This window comes from Pogona vitticeps, chromosome 2 (genome assembly GCF_051106095.1).
Source record: "Pogona vitticeps strain Pit_001003342236 chromosome 2, PviZW2.1, whole genome shotgun sequence".
Taxonomy (NCBI): Eukaryota; Metazoa; Chordata; class Lepidosauria; order Squamata; family Agamidae; genus Pogona; species Pogona vitticeps.
Window position 1 is genome coordinate 165,243,749 of NC_135784.1, and position 19,579 is coordinate 165,263,327.

The window sequence follows — 19,579 nt, forward strand, 5'->3', positions numbered from 1 at the left end:
AATACAACAGTGGATGATCTGGATCTTGGTCTCCCATGAAACATCTTCACACTTGATCTTTCTTAGTTCTTTCATTGTTGCCCTTCCTAGCCCCAGTCTTCTGATTTCTTGGCAGCAATCTCCATTTGGATTGATGATTAAGCCAAGGTACACAAAATCTTTCACTATTTCAATTTCTTCATTCAACATTAAAGCTGTTTAGTTCTTCTGTAGTCATGATTTTCATCTTAAGGTTCAACTACAGTCCTGCTTTGGCACTTTCTTCTTCCACTTTCACTAAAAGTTGTTTCAAGTCATTGGTTCTCTCTTCCAGTAAGATGGTGTTGTCTGCATATTTTAAATTATTGATGTTTTCCCCACCAATTTTCACTCCTCAGTCTAACCCAGTTTTATGTATGATATGTTCTCTGTACAAATTGAATAGATAAGGGGATAGAGTGCACCCTTGTCTGACACCTTTGTCTACAGGAAACCACCCTTACTCTTCATTTTCTGTCCTAACAGTAGATTCTCGTCTGGTGTACAAGTTACGCATCAGAACAATCAAGTAATGAGGCACACCCATTTCTGGAACGATGTCCTAATGGTAGCTTCTTGTCCACAACAGGTATTGAGGCACACCCATTTATTTCAGAAAACCCATAGTTTCACATGATCCGCATAGTAAAATGCTTTGCTGGATTCTATAAGGCATAAACTGATCTTCTTCTGAAATTCTTAGGTGAGCTCTAGTAGCCAGTGGATATTAGCTACATGATCTTGAATGCCTGTTCTTTTTCAAAAACCAGCTTGAACATCAGGCACTTCTCACTCAATATATGGTAAGGTAAAAACCTTTGTTGTAAAACTTTGAGCCTAATTTTACTTGCATGGGAAATTAAAGCAGTGGTCTTATAATTGCTGCACTCCTTGACATCTCCTTTTTTGGGAATTGTACAATACATATTGAATGTCTCCAGTCTGTGGGCAATTGTTTTGTTTTTCATATTTGTTGGCATATTTTTGTCAATATCTGTGTCTAGAAATAGTTCTATTGGTACCCCCATCTAACCTTGGTGATTTATTTCCTCCCAGTGCTTTCAGGGCAACTTTCACTTCACTTTCTAGAACCACAGGTTCTTCATCATAGGTTTCTTCTTCAAGGGAGTTTGTCATCCTTTTATCTCTTCTGTATACATCTTTGATATAGTGTTTCCATCTTCTCTTTATCTTCTCCTACTCACATAGTATACTTCCCTTGTGTTCTTTCTGCATTCATAATCTTAAACTTCCCTTTGATTTCTCAGATATACTGGAAGAGGTCTCTTGTTTTTCCCTTTTGTTGTTCTCTTCTATTTCCTTGCACTGGGTATTGTAATAGTTCTCTTTGTCTCTACATGACAGTTGCTGAAAGGTTGCATTTGGGGTTCTGACCTTATTTCTATCACTTTTTATTTTTGCTTCTTGACTGTCCCTTACAATTTTAAGTATTTCTTCTGTCAACCATCTAGCTTTTTCTTTTCTTTTCACTACAGGAATGGGTTTTTGCATTCGTGCCTAATGATATCTCTGGTGATGATATTCAATCCACAATTCTTTTGGTTCATTGTCAATTGAGTTTAGTAATGCAAATCTGTTATTTATGTGGACTTTGTATTAATCAGGAATGTTGCTTAAATTATATTTTGGCACTATGATTCTTTTAGTGTTCTTTTTAGCTCTTCTCTAAATGTTGGATATTAACAGTTCATAATCAGTGCCACAATCTACTCCGGGTCTTGTTTTGGCAGAGAGAATATAACTTCTTCATCTCTTACTTTCAATTACATAGTCTGTTTGACTTTTATATTGTCCATCTAGTAATCTCTATGTGTACACTCATCTGTTTGATTGTTTGAATCTTGTATTTGCAATAAACAGTTTGTGGGCTTCTCAGAACTCCTGCTTAGTTTGCATAGAATCAGAGAGCAATTGAGTTGGAAGGGCCTATAAGGTCATTGCATCCAATCCCCTACTCAGTGCAGGAGTTGAACTCAAAGTTTCTGTCCCCTAGGCAAATGTTTTCTGACAACATTTGATTCTACTTTGTTTCCTACTTTTGCATTCCAGTCCCCTATGATTATAAGCAAGTTCTGTTTTCATGTGTGATTAGTTTCCTCTTGGATGCTTGCTTAAAAGCTTTCAATTTCCTCTTCTTCAGCATCTGTAGCTGAATCATAGATGTGAATAATGATTATGTTGATAGGTTTTCCATGGAGTCTGGCTCATAGTATTTTTCTCAGACCTTGTATTAGAGCCCATGATTGCCTGTGTTACATATTGTCTCAATATTAGAGCCACTCCATTTCTTCTGAGTTTGTCATTTCCAAAGTACAATACTTTGAAGCTGAAAATATCTTGCTCCAGTCCACTTTAGTTCACTGACATCAAGCATTTCAATATTTATATCAGGGGTCTCAAACTCAATTTACCTGGGGGCCACTGGAGGCAGAGTCTGGGTGAGGCTGGGCCGCATCAGACTTTCCACATTAAAAGCTTTGTTAAAAAAAATTCCAATATTCTCAAATCTCTTTATTTTTTAACACAAAATAAGATGGGAAAAAAAAGAAATTAATAATTAATAAGAAAATAAATAAATAAATCAGTAACAACAACAACAACAACAACTACTACTACTACTACTACTACTATTATTATTATTATTATTATTATTATTATTATTATTATTATTATTATTATTATTATTATTATTATTATTATTATTATTATTATTATTATCCTCTAGTGAGCGACTATATGTGGTTTCTTCAGCCTTCTATATCTGCTGTATTCAGATTCAAATGTCTGCATTAACAGTTCTTTAACCTTTAATCTTCTTCTAAATATGAATTGTCCTGAACATGAATGGAACATTGAAGAACATGAATTCTCTTGCCTACTCCTTGCTGCTAGAGACCTGGCACCGCTTCCTCTTGCATAGCTGAACCACATTTGGCTTGAAGGAGGAAGCAGTTGAGACCCTCAGTATGGCTTGAAGATGATCATCAGTCAATCTGGACCTGTACTTGGACTTATTGAAGTTCAAGGTGGAGAAGAGCTTTTCGGTCTAAAAGAAGAACTTTTAGGTCTCTCTCTCCCCCCCTCCCCGCTCTTCTTGGGTCACCTGGCGAGGCTGCTTGCTGCTGTCGCCTTGTCCTCTTTGCGCTTCTCCTTCCCCCCCCCGGTGCTCCTCCACTCCCTGTGCACCCCCCCTAGTAGTTGCATGCTCCCCTTCTGCAAGGCTGGACCCATCAGCAGAGTAATCTCTCCCCCCCCTACCCAAGGGCTAATGGGGCTTCCTGGGACTTCTTGACTCCCACTCTGGCAAGATGCTGTGGTCTTGCCCAGTGTGGCTCAGGGAGATGGGGGGAGGGAAGCACGTGCAAGAAAGCTGTTCTCTCGGCAACTCCCCTCCTGTGTCTGGGCAGGGAGCGGAGGAGTGCCAGGCAGGGGGAAGGAGAAGCACAGAGAGGACGAGTCGACTGCAGCAGCTGCCTCATCAGGTGACCCACAAAGAGCGGGGGGGGGGGGGAGAGACAGAGACCTAAAAGCAGAAGCCCCGGTGACGCCAAACCCATGAGGGAGAAGATGGCCGGGCAGAGAGAGGGCTCCCCTTCTGAACATGTGGGCCCTTCAGGGGGGCAGGTGGGACCCAGCCCCTATGAGGCGGGGAGGAAGCCCCACACTCACCAAGGTGCCGCCACCGCTGCTCCCGCTCCTTAAACTTTCAAATTAAGGCGGGGGCCACAAACTATCATCCCGCAGGCCACATGTTTGAGACCTCTGGTTTATATGTTTCATTTCTTGCTTTACAGTTTCCGGTTTACCTTGGTTCATACATCTCATGTTCCATGTTCCAATTGTACGTGTTGTACAGCATTCGACTTCCCTTTTACTTCTGTGCATATTAGCCACTAGAGATCCCATCAGCTTTAATCTAGTTGTGTCACTAGCAACTGAGTTATTTGTACTTGTCCTTTGCTCTTCCTCAATGGCTGACTGAGTACTTTCTGACCTAGAACTCTTCTCTTCCAGCACTATCTCTTGTTTCATTTTGAGCTGTCTCATTATGGGGTTTTCAAGGTAAGAAATGTTCACCAGCAGTCTACCATTGCCAGCTTCTATGCAGGACTAACAAAAGTTAGCTTGAGTGTCACCATCATTGCCTCCTCCACCAGTGTCACCTTCAGGCTACCACTGTGTAGCCTTCCCCTTTATGATGTCAATGGTTCATGTTATGATGTTAATTGCTCATGCATATTCATGTTGCTGAGAGGCAGAGCCCAGAAAAAAGGATAAGAGGCGGAGCCTGAGAGAGACGTTCAGAGGGAGAGAGTAAGAGTAGTCAGGGTATGAATGAGAGAAGGAGATAAGAGTGTGGAGTTTGGGGAATTCTGAGGTGTGATTAGATTTAGGAGTGTATTATCAAATAGAAGGTTGTTGTTAATAATAAATTTACTTAAAGAAGATATTCATGAATCAATATCAATTTCTGTAATCAATAAACAAAAGTCCTATTTAAAAGTCTTTGCGTGTGGACCTGAATCTTTATCTTCCTGAAGTAATGGTGATTTAGTGATCACCTGGTGGCAGCAGTGTAAAAGAGGGGATTGTTTGCCTTCGTGTGCTCTGAGTTTTGACGGTCAAAAATGGGGCACGAGGGTGAACGCTGCACACTGATGCCCAGCAGTTGCCTTGAAGAAGTTGGATACACCTGACTCTCGTGTCCCCGCTGTAACTATTCTGCTAAAGGTCCAGGCTCGTTCAGTGACACACTCAACCCCCTTCACCATATTAAGGTGGTCCAAGAAGGTGCACGTCATACTACACCTGTTGAAAACCCCACCTCAGCAGAACCACAGGTAAGCTCTGCTTGTTTTTCTTCTGTCCACTTTACACCTCAGAAGCCACCCCTGGTTCTTTTCGGCAATTTCTACATTTGCTGCTGTTTTAAACAATTCCCTAGTCCGGTTAAAGCATAAAGACGATTTTAACCGGATGAAGTTCAGCAAACCTGCTTAGTCCCTTTAAACTCCGCCCCCCCTCCTCCGCCCGAAGACCCATTGCTTGAAGGCCTGCTTAACAGGCTATTGAGACGCTATTAAGTGATGGACGGTTTCCTTGGCCTATAGGAAGACGGCGGCTAGGTCGTGAGCCAATGGACGGAGGAGCTTGGACATGGAACCAGGTGCGAGTAAGACGACCAGGAAGCGGCGGCAGCGGTGCTCCACAGAGCCAAAGGGCTAAGGGAGAAGAGAGTTCTTGGAGGCGGAGGTGAGTGGTTGCTCTTTGGTAATACGGGCAGGGCTGGGCTCGGCTCTTGGGGAGGCTTTGTTGTTTGGGGCGCTGCCTTCTTTTAAAGGGAGCAGCCCTCAGCGGGGAAACCCGTTTCCTGCATTTGGGGCGTGAGCCAAAGCCTTCTGTTATCAGGCTGCACCATTTCGGGCGCTTTTTTTTTGGGGAGGCGATCCCTGTGAACTCTGGAAAAGTGCGAATTTTAAGAGAAAGGGGACCTTCCAGGACCTTCTTTCTCCTTAGAGGCAATGCCGCATCGGAAAATGACCAATCATTAAAACTGTAATCCAATTGTCTGAATGTAACTCATGATGCTCCTCCTGTTAGTCGTAATAATAATTAAATAATTATCTAGCTTTTTTTGTGCACTGCCCAAGCACTTGCCCTGTGCTTATTTTAGTAAATCTTGTGCTACCTCTGGTTATCAACCCCGTCCTGATGATGCTGAGGCTTATAAATACTATCTAGTGGAGGGGGGGAGGCTTAGAGGGGAGTTTTAGTAGTACTAAAACATTTGCAAAATAACAGGGAAGTTATTCTGAGAGTATAGATCCATGTATACCGAACATAGTGCTGCCCATGCTCAAAAAATTGAAGTTTTGGGAAGCTTAGATCAATTCAGCCTTTATACAAATGGACAAGATCTTTAGGCAAAGTCTTATCAAAGAGTTTGATAAGGACGGAGCATGCTCAGTGGGCATGGATTGCTGACCAGTAGGGTGTGTGTGAAAAGGGGGAGGGAGAGTGGAATCGAATGGATTGTCCTGGAAAAAGGTTGGCTGGCTGGCAGGCTGTCACTCCAGAATGCAATGTTTTAATTAATTAATAAAATTTGTATCCCACCCATCTAGTGGCTGGGCCACTACTCTGGGTGAGTAACATATCACAGCAATGTACTGTAATATAAACATATAATAAAATAACAATAGGACACAAATAAAGCACCACTCGAAAGAGACTAAATCTCTAAATATGAAACAACTAGTACCAAAGAAAGAAAAATGTTATATACTGTATATGATATTACAGTACAGTGTTGTGTTGGGGAACTCTGTACAGGCCAGAAGAATTATGTAGAACTTGCTCAGAAAGTTCAACTCTGTTAGACTGACAAAATAGTCGCAGATGAAGGAGACTGAGGATTCGTGCAGATGGAGCATTTGTTTCTTTCTGTGCACCAAGATGTGTGCTGATTGTAAGGGTATTTTAGAGATGGGCACCTGAATCTGAGGGAATGTCTTGGTCTTATCCATCTTTATCGTGTGGCCCAAGCAAAACAACAAGTCAGCTCCGTGTATACAGAAAAGTTTTGTGACATCCTAAAGACAACAAGATTATTTTATTTGGCATAATTATCCAGGGATTACAGTCCTCTTCATCAAATGCATGGATGGGTGGGCTTCAGTCCATAAAAGTTAATGCCAACAAAAGAAATGGGTTAATCGTAGAGCTACCCTTGAAGGTGGTTTGGAAGCTGCAGCATGTGCAGAGTGAAGAGACCAGGCTGGTCTTGGGACCATTGAGGTGCGATCTTGTCTCCCCGTTTCTGGTTTGTTTGCACTGGCTGCTGGTATGTTTGTGGGCACAATTCAAGGTGTTAATGTTAATACAAAGCCCTGAACGGTTTGGGGCCTTGCTACCGATTTAAATGCCGCTTCCTCAGATCTACCACCCATCCCATCCACACCTCCCAATCAGTGATGTTGTGGGTGGCCCTCCCAAGGGAGGCCTTGGAAGTCCTAAACTAGGAACTAGGCCTTCTCAGTGGTGTCTGCCTCTTTGTGGAATTCCCTACCAGTGGAGATGCATCAGGCATCGACCCTCCTGTTTAGAAGACAGATAAAAACTTTGCTTTCCAGACAGGTTTTTGATAACTGTAGACAATGTTCTCTCAATTTAATTTAATAACCTTCTCCCTATTTGATTTATTGTATAATTGTGTGATTTTTATTTGGTACTACTGCCATCGCCATTTTGGAATGCAGTATATACACTGGGGATTGGTTCCAAGCCTCCCTTGGAAACTGAAAACTTCAGATAATAGATAGCTAGCAAGCATGGTAGAAGGAAAGAAATAGGAAAAAATATTTTCATATGCATTACCAGAACTAGCCACTAGAAGATGACAGATGCCATGCTATATATTCTTCACTAACAAGTATTCATAGCATAGTCTCTGGCTTCCTCTAGTGGCTGGTTCTGGTAATACATGTGAAAATAGTTTTTTCTGGATTTTTTTCTTTTACTATTTTTACTATTTTCTGATTATGGATAAGTGGATACTGATCCCATGGATAAGGGGATCCTACTGCATTTGTTTAGTTGGGGTGTTGTAAGCTGCGCAGAATAGTGCTTGCCACTAGATGGACGGGGTAGACATTTAATAAATAATTAATTAAATAAATAAATAATCTTTAAGTTGCCACAAGACTTCTGGTTGGTGTTGCTGCTAAAGGCCAATGCAACTGCACTACCGCAGAAAGGTGGGGACTGCAACTTATGGCAAATAACTGGACTTTCAGAAAGAATGGTTCCCAAACACTCTCTCATAATCCAGTGTTGAACTTTCCAGATCCTCTTGCTAGTTCTTAATTTTGGACCTTCTGGGTGTTTTGGACTTCAGTTCCCAGAAGCCTCTCCCAATATGGCTAGTAAGCAGGGATTGCAGCTGCTGAAATTCCTAATACTGTATCTGAAGGATCAGATGTTGAGAACCAGTTTTCATCTGTTGGTCTCTTTGTAGCGGTTACTGGACTGAGCTCCTCTGTGTGTTTTCTGTGTGTAATTTGCAGCCGGGCTCTTCCCTTGTTTGTTTCCCATCTTGTTTGCTTGGGTAAATAATCACTGCAGCGGTAAGCTCTGTTTGCATTTAGAGTTTTGCAAAGTTTTTGTGGCCTGATTAAGCAGAAATGTTTCTTTTGCTTGGGATCTTCTGGACTTGTTATCTGGCGGCTGTCACTAGGACATATTGCAGGGCAGGGGGCTAGTCAAAGGGTGGTCCTCCATATGTAGCTGGACTGCAGTTCCCATCAGTAGAGTAGCCAACAGTGAGGAAAGTTGGGAGTGGACAGTCCACAATCATCTGGCAGGCAGCACTTTGCTGCAGGAGTCTGCATTCCCAAGAGGCTGCTCTAGTAGCAAGAAAGTAAAGGAATCGAAGGGAAGAAGGTACTTTTGCCCAGAAGCTCTAGAACAAGGGAAAAGGTTGCATGATGAATGCACTAGTATAAATGGAAGGGTAGGTGAGAACAGGCATGTAGGGTGAGAGGAGTCAAGACAGGGCCTTTTCCGTGACTGCTTCCAGGCTGTGAAACTGTGTATCATGAGCAGCTAGGTTAACCCCACACTCTCCTTTTGCTAGCCGACAAAGCTATTTCCGTTTTGCCATGATTTTGGCCACTGAACAGGCTGCAGAGACAGTTTTTAAGAGGAAGGACTGCTTTTTTTAAAATATAAAGCTCATTTTTAATGGCTCTGATTTTTGATTTTTTATCATTTTTAATGTTTAAATTGTTTTCACATTCTGACCATTTTTTCTTCATAGTAACATTTAAAATATATAAAATACTTTAATGTCTGTGCTCCTCCTCATTCTGTGTAAATGGTTCTTGGATGCCTGAATAAGGAAGAAGGTGGAATACAAAGGAAAGAAATCTATAATTCAACTCTCGCTAGAGAGGCGGGAATGTGAAGAACATTACTGTATTTCAAAGCATGTACAGTTCATGCTGAGCCATTGTTCTGAAGTCCTGGACTGTCTTTTTCCAGATTAGTGGGTGCGTTAAACAAAGTTCTTCCTTCCCCCCCCTCGAACTTTGGTCTTGTCCAGATGGATCATTTGCTGAAGTAATAATGGGTTTTATGCTGATGTTATTGGCATTTTTCCCATAATCCAAACCAGGTAAATCTTGTCTTGCCTAGCTTAGTGCTTTTATGTTTTTTGTGTGGGTTTTTTTTTTTGTTTTTTGTTTTTTTGTGTGACTTGCTATGAGTTTTGTCACTCCTCGGAGCTGGGTTTAAATCTGTGCTTGCTCAGGGCATGTTTCCTAGAATGTTTCCTAGTTGAAACCCATGTCCATAGCAATAGCTTCCTGGTTGAACTCTTTAAATGAGCACTCAAGAATAAAAAAACGACACAAATGGCTCCAGCAGAGAAGCAGCAGCAGGGATATGGATGACTTTATTGTTTCCTTAAAATATTTCTTAGGGATCTCTTAAAGAAGAAAAGAAAAAAGAGAGATGGATGTGTCTGTGCATGACTTCTAGTAAACTACACACTCTTCTGGCACCAATCAGTAAAAAGGAGTGGCGACAAAGGCTCTCAAAACCCTCTGTTTCATTCCTGTGAGAATTATTTTGATGCCGGGAAGATGTCACACACGTCATTTTACTGCATTGTGGTGAAAAAACTATGTTTTCATTCCGATGGTTCCAGAGTTAGCATATTAGCTCATTGCCATTTAGTCATGTCCAACTCTTTGTGACCCCATGGACCAGAGCACGCCAGGCCCTCCTGTCTTCCACTGCCTCCCGGAGTTGGGTCAAATTCATGTTGGTCGCTTCGATGACACTGTCCAACCATCTCATCCTCTTAGCGTATTAGCTAAGAGATTGCAATTGGGAACCAGGCACTTCCCTGTTCCTGTCTCCCGCTAGCCACAAATTCACCTGATAGCCTTATTTTCTCAATGTCGGTGTCCCCTTTGTGAATTATGAGTTGTAATGCTGTCAATCTATCTTTATAAGGGCTGTTGGAGAGACGGCTGGGAAATATCCCTCAAAAGTTCTAAAATGCTTCTTATGTTACTACATCATCTGTAGCTCTGTGAGGATTGAGTTATTCTGAAGGGCGAGATGCCAATGAAAACAAGGAGCAGATTGTATACAGAGGGAGGTCTAACCTATTTGCCAGGGCCTCAAGAGAGGGAGGTAGTGCGTTGCTGTGCGTTCAGACAGATTGTGTCCCCTCTGCAAGAATGGTCTTGGTCGGGCACAGCTATCAATTGTTGGGGGCTCAAAGCAAGCTTTGCCCTTCCATTATGTGTGTTGAGTTTTCCCCTTGGAGTAAAAGGAGGTAGAAGGCTCCTTAACATATTATAGTGGAGAAACTCTGTGTGTGAGAGAGAGGGAGGCAGGGAGAGAGGAAGGGACAGAGAAAAAGGTGTTGTCCCGCAAACCAAAGTCTTTTGACCTGCTTAGGCCCAGTGTCCTAACTTTTGTTGCTTTCCTGCCTATAACAGAAACTTGCATTCTTGTAGTCCGAGATGCAATCTCACAACACAAATTTGTTTTTATGGAAACAGATCCCGCTCCCCCCCCCAGCAGATATGCTTTCATCTCATTGCTGGTTAGGAGATTAAAAATCCCAGATTCTTTTTCTTCTAAATTGTAGTCTAATTATGGGTGGTGGTTTTGGGTTTTTGTTTGTTTGTTTGTTTTGTGATTTAGTATGTCTTGAAACATTCATATTGTTGTGCTCATATTTCACTCTGGAATAATCAGACAGCTTATAATGGAATGTTGAATTTTACAATAAATTATCTATAAAATACTTCCTACGGAATCACATAGATTCAGAAAAGTAGCCTGAAAAGTCTGGATATGAAATAATATAATGGATTTGAAGACTTCCTTTGATTCTGACCTTTCTGTCTCATTTGGGTAACGGATGAGAAATCATTTGGAATTCTATAAAGGTCTGTTTGCAAAGTTAAAAACACTCATTCCATCTTTATTTCAGATACTGCAAAATTTGGGATGTTTAATATATAAACTTCCAGGAAACATGAAAATTAGAAGGGAAAAAGATGTTTCAGCGTTTTCAAGTTGCTTTCCAATTCTTTAGGCTTTCAAACATATAAGGCAAAAAACAAAGAAAGAAAATAAAATAGACAAAAAAACTTGTGGCACCTTAAAGACTATTATATTTTAATGTGAGCTTTTGTGGATCAGATCCACTCCTTCAGACGTAAGAGACATTTTTGCCTGATGTGCTTGCACACACTCACATGGCTACCTCTTCTAAGGTTTTCAAACATGTGTATCTATAGTTAAAAATGAAGCTTTAATATTGTAAAATCAAATTGTGCAGAATCTTGGATTTCAGTCCGCCGTGCATGTGCGTGTGCGTGCGTCTGTGTCTGTGTCTGCGAATGCCCTGACTAATTTCTTGCCCTGAGTTCCCAGTGATAAAGGGCTGTAGTTAGTGTTTGGCAAATACAATTGATTCCTCTTTAAGGTTCCACAAGACTACCGGTTGTTCCTCTCTGGAAGAATCTGTGTTGTGCAGTCTTCGCAGCATTTGACCTTGTGAACCCAGATATCTGTGTTGTGCACTTTGACCTTATGGCGTAGATTTTTGACTGCCTACTGAGCTGTTCCGCCCAGCCTTCAAGCCTGAGTTGATTTATGCAGTATTGATGGCCTTCTCGTTTTACATGGTTGCTTCAACAGTATCTTTTTCCCATCAGGTGACAGACTGTTCTCTCTTCCAGGACCATGTGGGATCCCCGTTCAGGTAAGATTGGATGGATTTCTCTTTGGTACCTCTTCCTTGAGAATCTAAAGGGAGAGAGGGCTCTCTCTCTCTCTTTCCCTCCCTCCCTCCCTATTCTGGGCAGTGTACATATGAAAAACAAAACAAAACAGAAGACAAAATATAAAAAAACCTAACAATAGCAAACCAGCGTTCAGCCCAGATGGCACAGCATATCATAGTTTGAATTCAAGAAAGGCTGCCTTCAGAGGCCTCTCAAAAGAGATGCTTCTTGAGCAGCCTCTTGAAACTGGGGAGGGCAGGAGCCAGACAGAGCTCCGCCAGGAGGCCATTCAAAGAGGTGGCGCCACCCCCGGAAGGCCTGGCCTCTTGCTGAAGATTTTCTGGCCTTCGTCGTAGCCACCCAGAGGAACATAGCCTGAGAAGAGACGCTCTGACAAGTAACATGGTCCCAAAGAGACATGGGAACTTCGTATTCCTACCCTGGGGGGATACGAATATGAAGTGCAGCACCACAGATGGCAAGATGGTCCATTCCCACCCCCAAGAATCACCCCAGTCCACTCATCAGGCTCCTTGCAGTGTGTGCGTCCGTCAGCAACATCACATCAATCACACACGTAGTCCTGCCGGTGCTTCCCCACCTCTCCCCTCCGCCAACCACTCAGCAGCGGAGTAGGGAGACTCGCCTTCCTGCTTCCTCGGTAGAGCAGCCGACTGAGGGGAAAGGTGGGCAAGAGCTAGCAGGACTGACTACATGGGCGATTGCCGCAGTGTCACCGCCAACGAACGCACACATTGCAAGGAGCCTGGTGAGTGGACCAGGCTGGTTCTGGGGGGCAGGAATGGACCGCTTTGGCAACCGTGGTGCCAAGCTTCAGATTCATATCACCCAGGATATGAATACGAAGCTCCCATGTTTAGTCCCAAACCATGAAGGGCTTTATAAGTAAGCATCAAAACCCTTAACCTGATCAGGGACACAACTGGTAACCATTGTAGGCAAGCCATGACTGGGAAGATGTGATCAAATCTAGTCACATCTGCCACCAGCCTGGCAGCCACATTCTGAACCCACTGCAGTCTCTGGGTCAGCATCAAGGGAAGCCCTGTGCAGAGGACATTGCAGTAGTCCGTCCTTGAAAGCACTACAAAGGTAGCACATTGTTGCATGTCACCTATACAAGACGAGAAGCAGAGATGATATCCTACCTGGAAGCATACATGATGGGCCCTTGGCAACTTTGAAAAAAGGGTTGGGTGCCTGCTAATTGCTGAATTAGATGCTTGTAGCTATGGGTTTTAAAAGCTCTTGTATCCTTATTGTTGTCTATAATTGCTTGGAAATTGGCAAGACCTGAGCAGGTGTGTTAATGATAGGACCTTTTGGAAATCACCAATTCCTGGGATCACTATAAGTTGAAAGCAAATGGATAGCCTATGACAACAGTTGCCGAGTCACCTCTAGTGCCATTGTGTTGATGTAGCTCCAGCATCACAGTCCACACTGATGGGAAAGCTCCTGGAAGTATCCTTGCAAGAAAAGCAGTTAAGATTGGTCACATCTAGCTTTGGTCAGACTCATCTTTTCCTGCACCAGAATGAATTTGCATTTGTGAAAGAAGTGCCCACATGTTCTCCTTTCATTGCATAGAGATGCTGCCCTTGGTGACTCAGCAGAGTGCTATGTCTTAGCAGAGCGCATAGTCAGGGATGGCTCATTTTGAATGAGCTCCTTGCTACCAGTGATGTGCTTTTTAAAAACATTGTCTGTCCTCTCTGCACCAACGGCTACTATTCAGTGGTTGCTCAGTGGGAATGTGCTGCATTGCCCAAAGGTGTCCAGTGAAGGATATATTCTATGGCGGCCACTCTGGGTAGTCTCTACAATCCAGAGGGAGAAGTGGGGATATTTCTGTTACTTGCTGCCTTGATGGATTGAGGATGGGACTGAAGTGCAGCTAAGTGAGGGAGGAGTTGTTTAGGGTATGGCTTGGGGACCTCTGGCCCTCTAAATGTTGAACTGCAGTTCCCATCATCCTTGGCCATAGTGAGGGATACTGGAAGTTGCACTTCGGCAACATGTGGAGGACCATCGGTTGGCCATCACCGCTTTAGGCCACATCAACCCCTGTGAAGTTGTGAAATATAACTAGAGAGAGTCTCAGTCGCACTTTTAGAGATTAACTACTGAGGAGACAAGATGGCTGCAGCAGGATTTGTTTTGCCTTGTGGCTGATGGTTTGTTGTTTTCCCCTCTTCTGTCTTTTTTGTTTCATTTCCAGGCCAGCCAGGTGCCTACCCTGGCGCAGCCTATCCTCCCAACCCTTCTTACCCGGCCGGTGTCAACCCTGCGCACCCTCCGCCTGTGAATCCTGCCTTTCCTCCAGGTCCCATTCCTCCTTGTTCCTACCCGGCTCCCCCACCAGGAATCCCAGGGCAACCTGCCTACCCACCAGGCCATCCTGTTCAGCCCCCCTATCCCGGGCATCCACCTGGCTACCCTGTCCCACCTGGTGGCCTTCATCCTCCTCCCCCTCCTGGTATGCCTGGAGGAATGGGGGTCAGTCCTCTACTGCCTGGGGGGATGCACCCGATGGATAAGAAGGCGGCCAAAAAGATGAAGAAGAAGATGAAGAAGGCCCACAAGCTGCACAAGCCTCACAAGCATCATGGGAAGGTCTGTGAGAGGGATGGGAAGCAAGGGTTAAGGAAGCAGAAGGGCAGGAAGCCGAGTGGGCCCAAGTTGAGTCAGGAATGGTGGACTCTGTCCATGGGGTGCCATGAAGAGTGAGAAATTGCTGCCTGTTTTGCCTGGGACAGAAGGCCACTGTGCCTCCTAGTTTTAGTTGGACAGCCCCAAAGTCCTTGGGATTGAGGTGTGTTATCTGTACAGGAGGAATGGGAACAGTATGGCTTCTGGATGGTGAATGGCAACTCCCTTTAGTTCCTGTCAGCTTCGTCAATAGTTAGGAATGTTGGGAATTGGAGTCCAGACACATCTGGGGGCCCACAGTTTGCCTACCCTCCTCCCGGTGTGTAGGCACAACTTCTGTGGAGAGAAGGGGGGAATCTGCTATGAGTACACATTTCCCCTGACAAAAGCCTTGCTCTCTAAAAGCTTGGTCATGAGCCAAACTGTGGATGGCCATAGCAGCCCTCTTCAAAATGTAGTCCTGTTAAGAATCAGCAGAAAGGTGAAAGCCTGGTGTGGGGCCAAATCGACCATCTTGGCCCTGATCCAGGCCACTCACCAAGGCTGTAATGATGTCGAAGTGCAGCCCTTCGAACTTCAAAGCCAGAACAGCTGAAATGAAGAGAGGGACTAGTTGTGTGTTTATCCTCCTGAGCCTTTTGGGTGTTGTTGGACAGTGAAGTCAGCAAATGGTATGACAGGTCTAGCGGTCTGTGACCCCTGGAAGGGGAAGGTTCCCCACTTCTTTTACCCATTGGTGCCTACTGTTCTTCATCTCGTCAGGGATGGGTTTAGGAGAGCCTACATCGTCCCTCTCCTCACACACTGAATATCAATGTCTTGAAAGTCCTGTTTAGGCTTTTCTTTCACCACATATTGATCACCCACCGCCCTTCCAGAACTGTATTTCTTCAGTCAAAGGAAGTACAGCTGTGCTTTTAAAAAAGTAAAAATAATCTAGTAAGGTGTTTTAAATATAAACATCTAGCTAAATAAAAAGATATGAACGTCATGAGTTTATAAGTGCCGGATGCCAGCTTCTGTGCAGTCTCGTGGAATGCAAGCACTGTTGTCAAGAGGCCCTTTGTTAAACTAGTCTGTGTCATTCTGGTGAGATCATAAAGGCAGAAACTGGATTTTCAGGGCTGGGACGCGTTAAAAGCTCCTGCTTCTTTTTAATGGGATCTGCCACAGTTGACATGAGAAGACACTCTCACTGTGGCGTCTCCACCACCACCACAAAAAAGAAAAAAAAAAGAAAAAAAAGAGAGAGAGATTTTGAGCATCTTCATAACCATCCATTTCTACCTACTTGACAATTTCAGTCAGTTTTATTTATTTATTTATATTCATTTAGAATATTTTTTACCCCACCTTTGTCCTGAAAAAGCGTCCAAGTTGGCTTACATCATTCAAATGACAAATGTTTTAAATACTTATTGTGTGTTTTCTAATGCACAGATGAACTTCTCTTAATGTTTGTGTAATCCTGCAGGTTCATTTAAAACATGAGCTTTCAACCTTCACAACATTAGTCTCATCTTTCCCTTCAAACTGCAAAACGAGGCCCACTTTTTTAATTATTATTATTATTATTATTATTATTATTATTATTATTATTATTATTATTATTATTATTATTATTATCATTATCATTATCATTATCATTATCATTATCATTATCATTATCATTATTTTTATTTATTTATTTATTTTTATTATTTTTATTATTATTATTATTTTATTATTATTTTATTATTATTAATTTATTATTTATTATTTATTATTTATTATTATTTATTATTTATTATTATTATTTATTATTTATTATTTATTTTATTTTATTTTAGCTTTATACTGTCAGTCTGGATCTGTTCTCCTGTCTCCATTTTTCTTCAGTCTTTGTTAGCTAAGATTACAACCCACAATATCAGGGGTCCCCAACAACCGGTCCACAGCCTGGTGCTGGTCTGTGGCCTGGGCCAGACCGGGCCATGGAGACAGATCTCTCAGCCCCCCCACACACTCCCCCCGCACAGCCCCTTCGCACATGCGTGTGAGAGAGCGCATGCCCTCCCTTCGTGCATGTGTGCGAGTGCCACCCCTTTGCACATGCACATTAGCACGGGGGGTGCCACGTCTTCCCCATCTGGTCCGTGGTGTCAAAATGGTTGGGGACCACTGCACGCGATGACAACCACTATACTAAATGATTTAAAAATGTCTCTTTGTATTCTTCAGTGGAAGAACAATGACAAGATGAGGAGCTTGGTTACTAAACATATTAAGTTATACATATTATTGGTGCTGCAGGGCTCTCTGTGGGAGCTGGAGAAGATGAAAATGAAGGACTTTAACACATGGAATTGGCAAAGGGCTGACACCTATGGGCTGACATCATGTTGCTTAGCATCAGGGTGGATTTGATTTAAATCAAATTGATTTGAACCATGATTTAAATTTTTAAAAAAGATTATTTTGACAATTTAAATTTAAAAAATAGTTTCTATATTTAAACCCTGATTTAAATCAATTTGATTTTTGTTTAAAAAGCACTGATTTTTATCCACCCTTGCTTAGCATCGTAAGTCACAACTACAATAGTCCCACTGAATCCATGGAATTTACAGAGGAGTTCACTCATCAGATGCCCAATGAGCCTACTCTAGTTGTGATTTGCTATGCTAGGCGACAGGATTTCAGTCCGTGAGAAACAGACCATAGGGAACAGAGAAGGTTGCATGTGTCTCAGTCACTTGGAATCTGAACATCAAGTGCTCAGTTAACTATTTGTATCTCTTGTTTTATGTTCAATATGGTATTTTCTTTTCAGATTCTGTGGGCTTACCCTATATTTTTGGCTGTCCAAACTATATACAGTACTGTGTTTCCTCAAAAATAAGACAGGATCTTATATTAATTTTTGGTCCAAAAATGCATTAGGGCTTATTTTCAGGGGATGTTTTGTTTTACAGTCATGTCATCATCTTCTAGTTGTTGCACAATGCTGCACAATGGTGGAAGGTGGGATTTCACTTAACGGAGGCTTATTTTTGGGGAAGGGCTTATATTATGATCATCCTGAAAAATCATACTGGGGCTTATTTTCAGGATAGGTCTTATTTTCAGGGAAACAGGGTATATATATATATATATAGTGTGTGTGTGGTTAGAGCACAATCCTCCCACCGGCAGCCCAGTGCCTTTGGTGGTGCTTACTCATGAGAAAAGCCTGCGCCAGAGATGGGCAAGGAGTGCACCGGCTTCCCGCCGGCAGCGATCTGGAGCTGCCCCCGCCTCTCCTTCCTCCTCCTGCTTGGCAGAAGTAAAAAAGTTCCCTGAGCCCTTGCTCTAACCGTTGGGGTGAAAGAGCTCCAAAGAAGCAGCCTCTTTGCCACCAGCGGTTTGAATTTTCCACCTTTTTCTGTTCTTAAGTCAAAGCTCCGGCCGCAAGTCAAAGCAAAATTTTGCAGACGGAGCTGTTCATAAGTCAAACTGTTAGTAGGTCAGGGCGTTTGTAAGTCAGGCACCACTTGTATGGCAAAATGTAGCCCCTCCACCAGCTGTTGCTGAACTACAACTCCCATCAGCCATCAGCCCTAGTTATAAAGCCAATAGTGAAGAGTGCTTAGAGTTGTAGTCTGGAAACATCTGGAGGGCTGCACTTTGCTTATTCTGCACTCAGGACCCACATTTTTTATTCACAACTAGACCCACTCAAAGAATGGCACCTGTTAGACCCACAGTGATGCTGGTCCTTTGGATTCTATGAGTCTGCTCTATTGGGGGGCCCAATAGCTGAATTTAACCTTTGCCTCAAATATCAGAAATTTGTTGGTTAGAAGGCAAAGGTATTCTGTTCGTGCACAGAGTCCTGTGTTTGTTTTCAGCCATCTGCCTATGAAACAATCATTTTAGCAGAGTGTATGTTGCAAAATGTCTCTGACATTTTCTGGACCTGAGCTCTAAGACAGATTGAGTCTTAATTAGATTTCTCTGATGATGAGCTGAAATTAAGTCTAATACATTTTCCCCACTCTCTTTCCTGTTTATAGCATTCCTCCTCCTCTTCCAGCAGCAGTGACTCCGACTGAGGCCGATCCCTACCTCCCAGCTGCGTCCTCTTTCCACAAATGCTGATTCTCGCAATGCTCTTCTGACTGAATGATCACCAGATTAAAAAAATACAAAACAACAACACTACTTGCTGGCTACTCGTCCCACCTTGCAGGATTTGCACCCCATGCTGACTTTATCCTGATGGCCTGGGTTGCCTCCAGCTGAGCCTGATGGAAACCTGGTTCCTGTTGATTAAACTTAAGAAATTATAGTGGGAGGCAGCTATTGGGCTTAAAAGGACAGTGCACATGTAAACACAGGCGCCAGTACAGCATCCTTTAGTCTTCTGAAATCCAGAAGTCCAGTCAAATGATTGCTTTAAAGCTGAAGGCGCGCTTGCAGTGTGATGGATCAAAGTTGTCCCCCAAGTGCTTTCAGAAATTATTCTTCCAACCCCGCCCCAGTGATTTTTTTCCTGTGCTGCTCAAGGAAATGACAAATAGACGGAGAATCTGCTCTCCATTTCAACTGCGTTTGGAAAGTGTTAATTGCTCATTTAATGTAAGGTAGAAAGGTTAAACTGGCAGAATAAAATAGACTTGATCAGGGACAATCTATATGTAGCTTTGTGTACACAATTCAATGCCTTTATTATGTAATCTGGGTGCCACATTTTTTTGAAAAAAAATAAAATAGAGGGCAAAAGGTTTTTTTTGGGACACATTCTAGAAAGCTTAGGTTTTTTTCAAAATGGGAAAACAACACGAGCATGTCAATCGGTCATGTTGTGTTTAACAATGACACACTCCATCCATGGATACAGCTTTTGTTGGTTCAAAGTGTGTATATGATCTCGGGGGGTTTAAGAGTGCCCTTAATGAAATTACAGATGGTTGGATTGCTCAGCGATTTAGGCATCTGGCTTTGGAGCTAGAGAACCTTGGAAAGGGTCACTATAGTTCAGAAATGACCTGATGGCACATGAAATTACATTATGAGTGTGTGTGAGATTTATA

At 42.8% G+C, this 19,579-nt stretch overlaps 1 protein-coding gene across 1 annotated transcript; it reads left to right on the plus strand.

Annotated features, from left to right (window-relative positions):
• The first annotated feature begins 4,795 nt into the window (after window positions 1-4,795).
• Window positions 4,796-19,096, plus strand: PRR13 (proline rich 13). The gene is made up of 5 exons (XM_020784578.3): window positions 4,796-4,880; window positions 5,151-5,292; window positions 11,784-11,830; window positions 14,095-14,489; window positions 18,560-19,096. The coding sequence occupies exons 3-5, from the start codon at window positions 11,812-11,814 to the stop codon at window positions 18,596-18,598; spliced, it is 453 nt and encodes a 150-aa protein (XP_020640237.2). The 5' UTR covers window positions 4,796-4,880; window positions 5,151-5,292; window positions 11,784-11,811; the 3' UTR covers window positions 18,599-19,096.
• Window positions 19,097-19,579: the final 483 nt, after the last annotated feature.

Coding starts and splice junctions, on each gene's coding strand:
- PRR13 (XM_020784578.3), top strand. Junction 14,490..18,559: donor CTCACAAGCATCATGGGAAG/GTCTGTGAGAGG, acceptor TCCTGTTTATAG/CATTCCTCCTCCTCTTCCAG.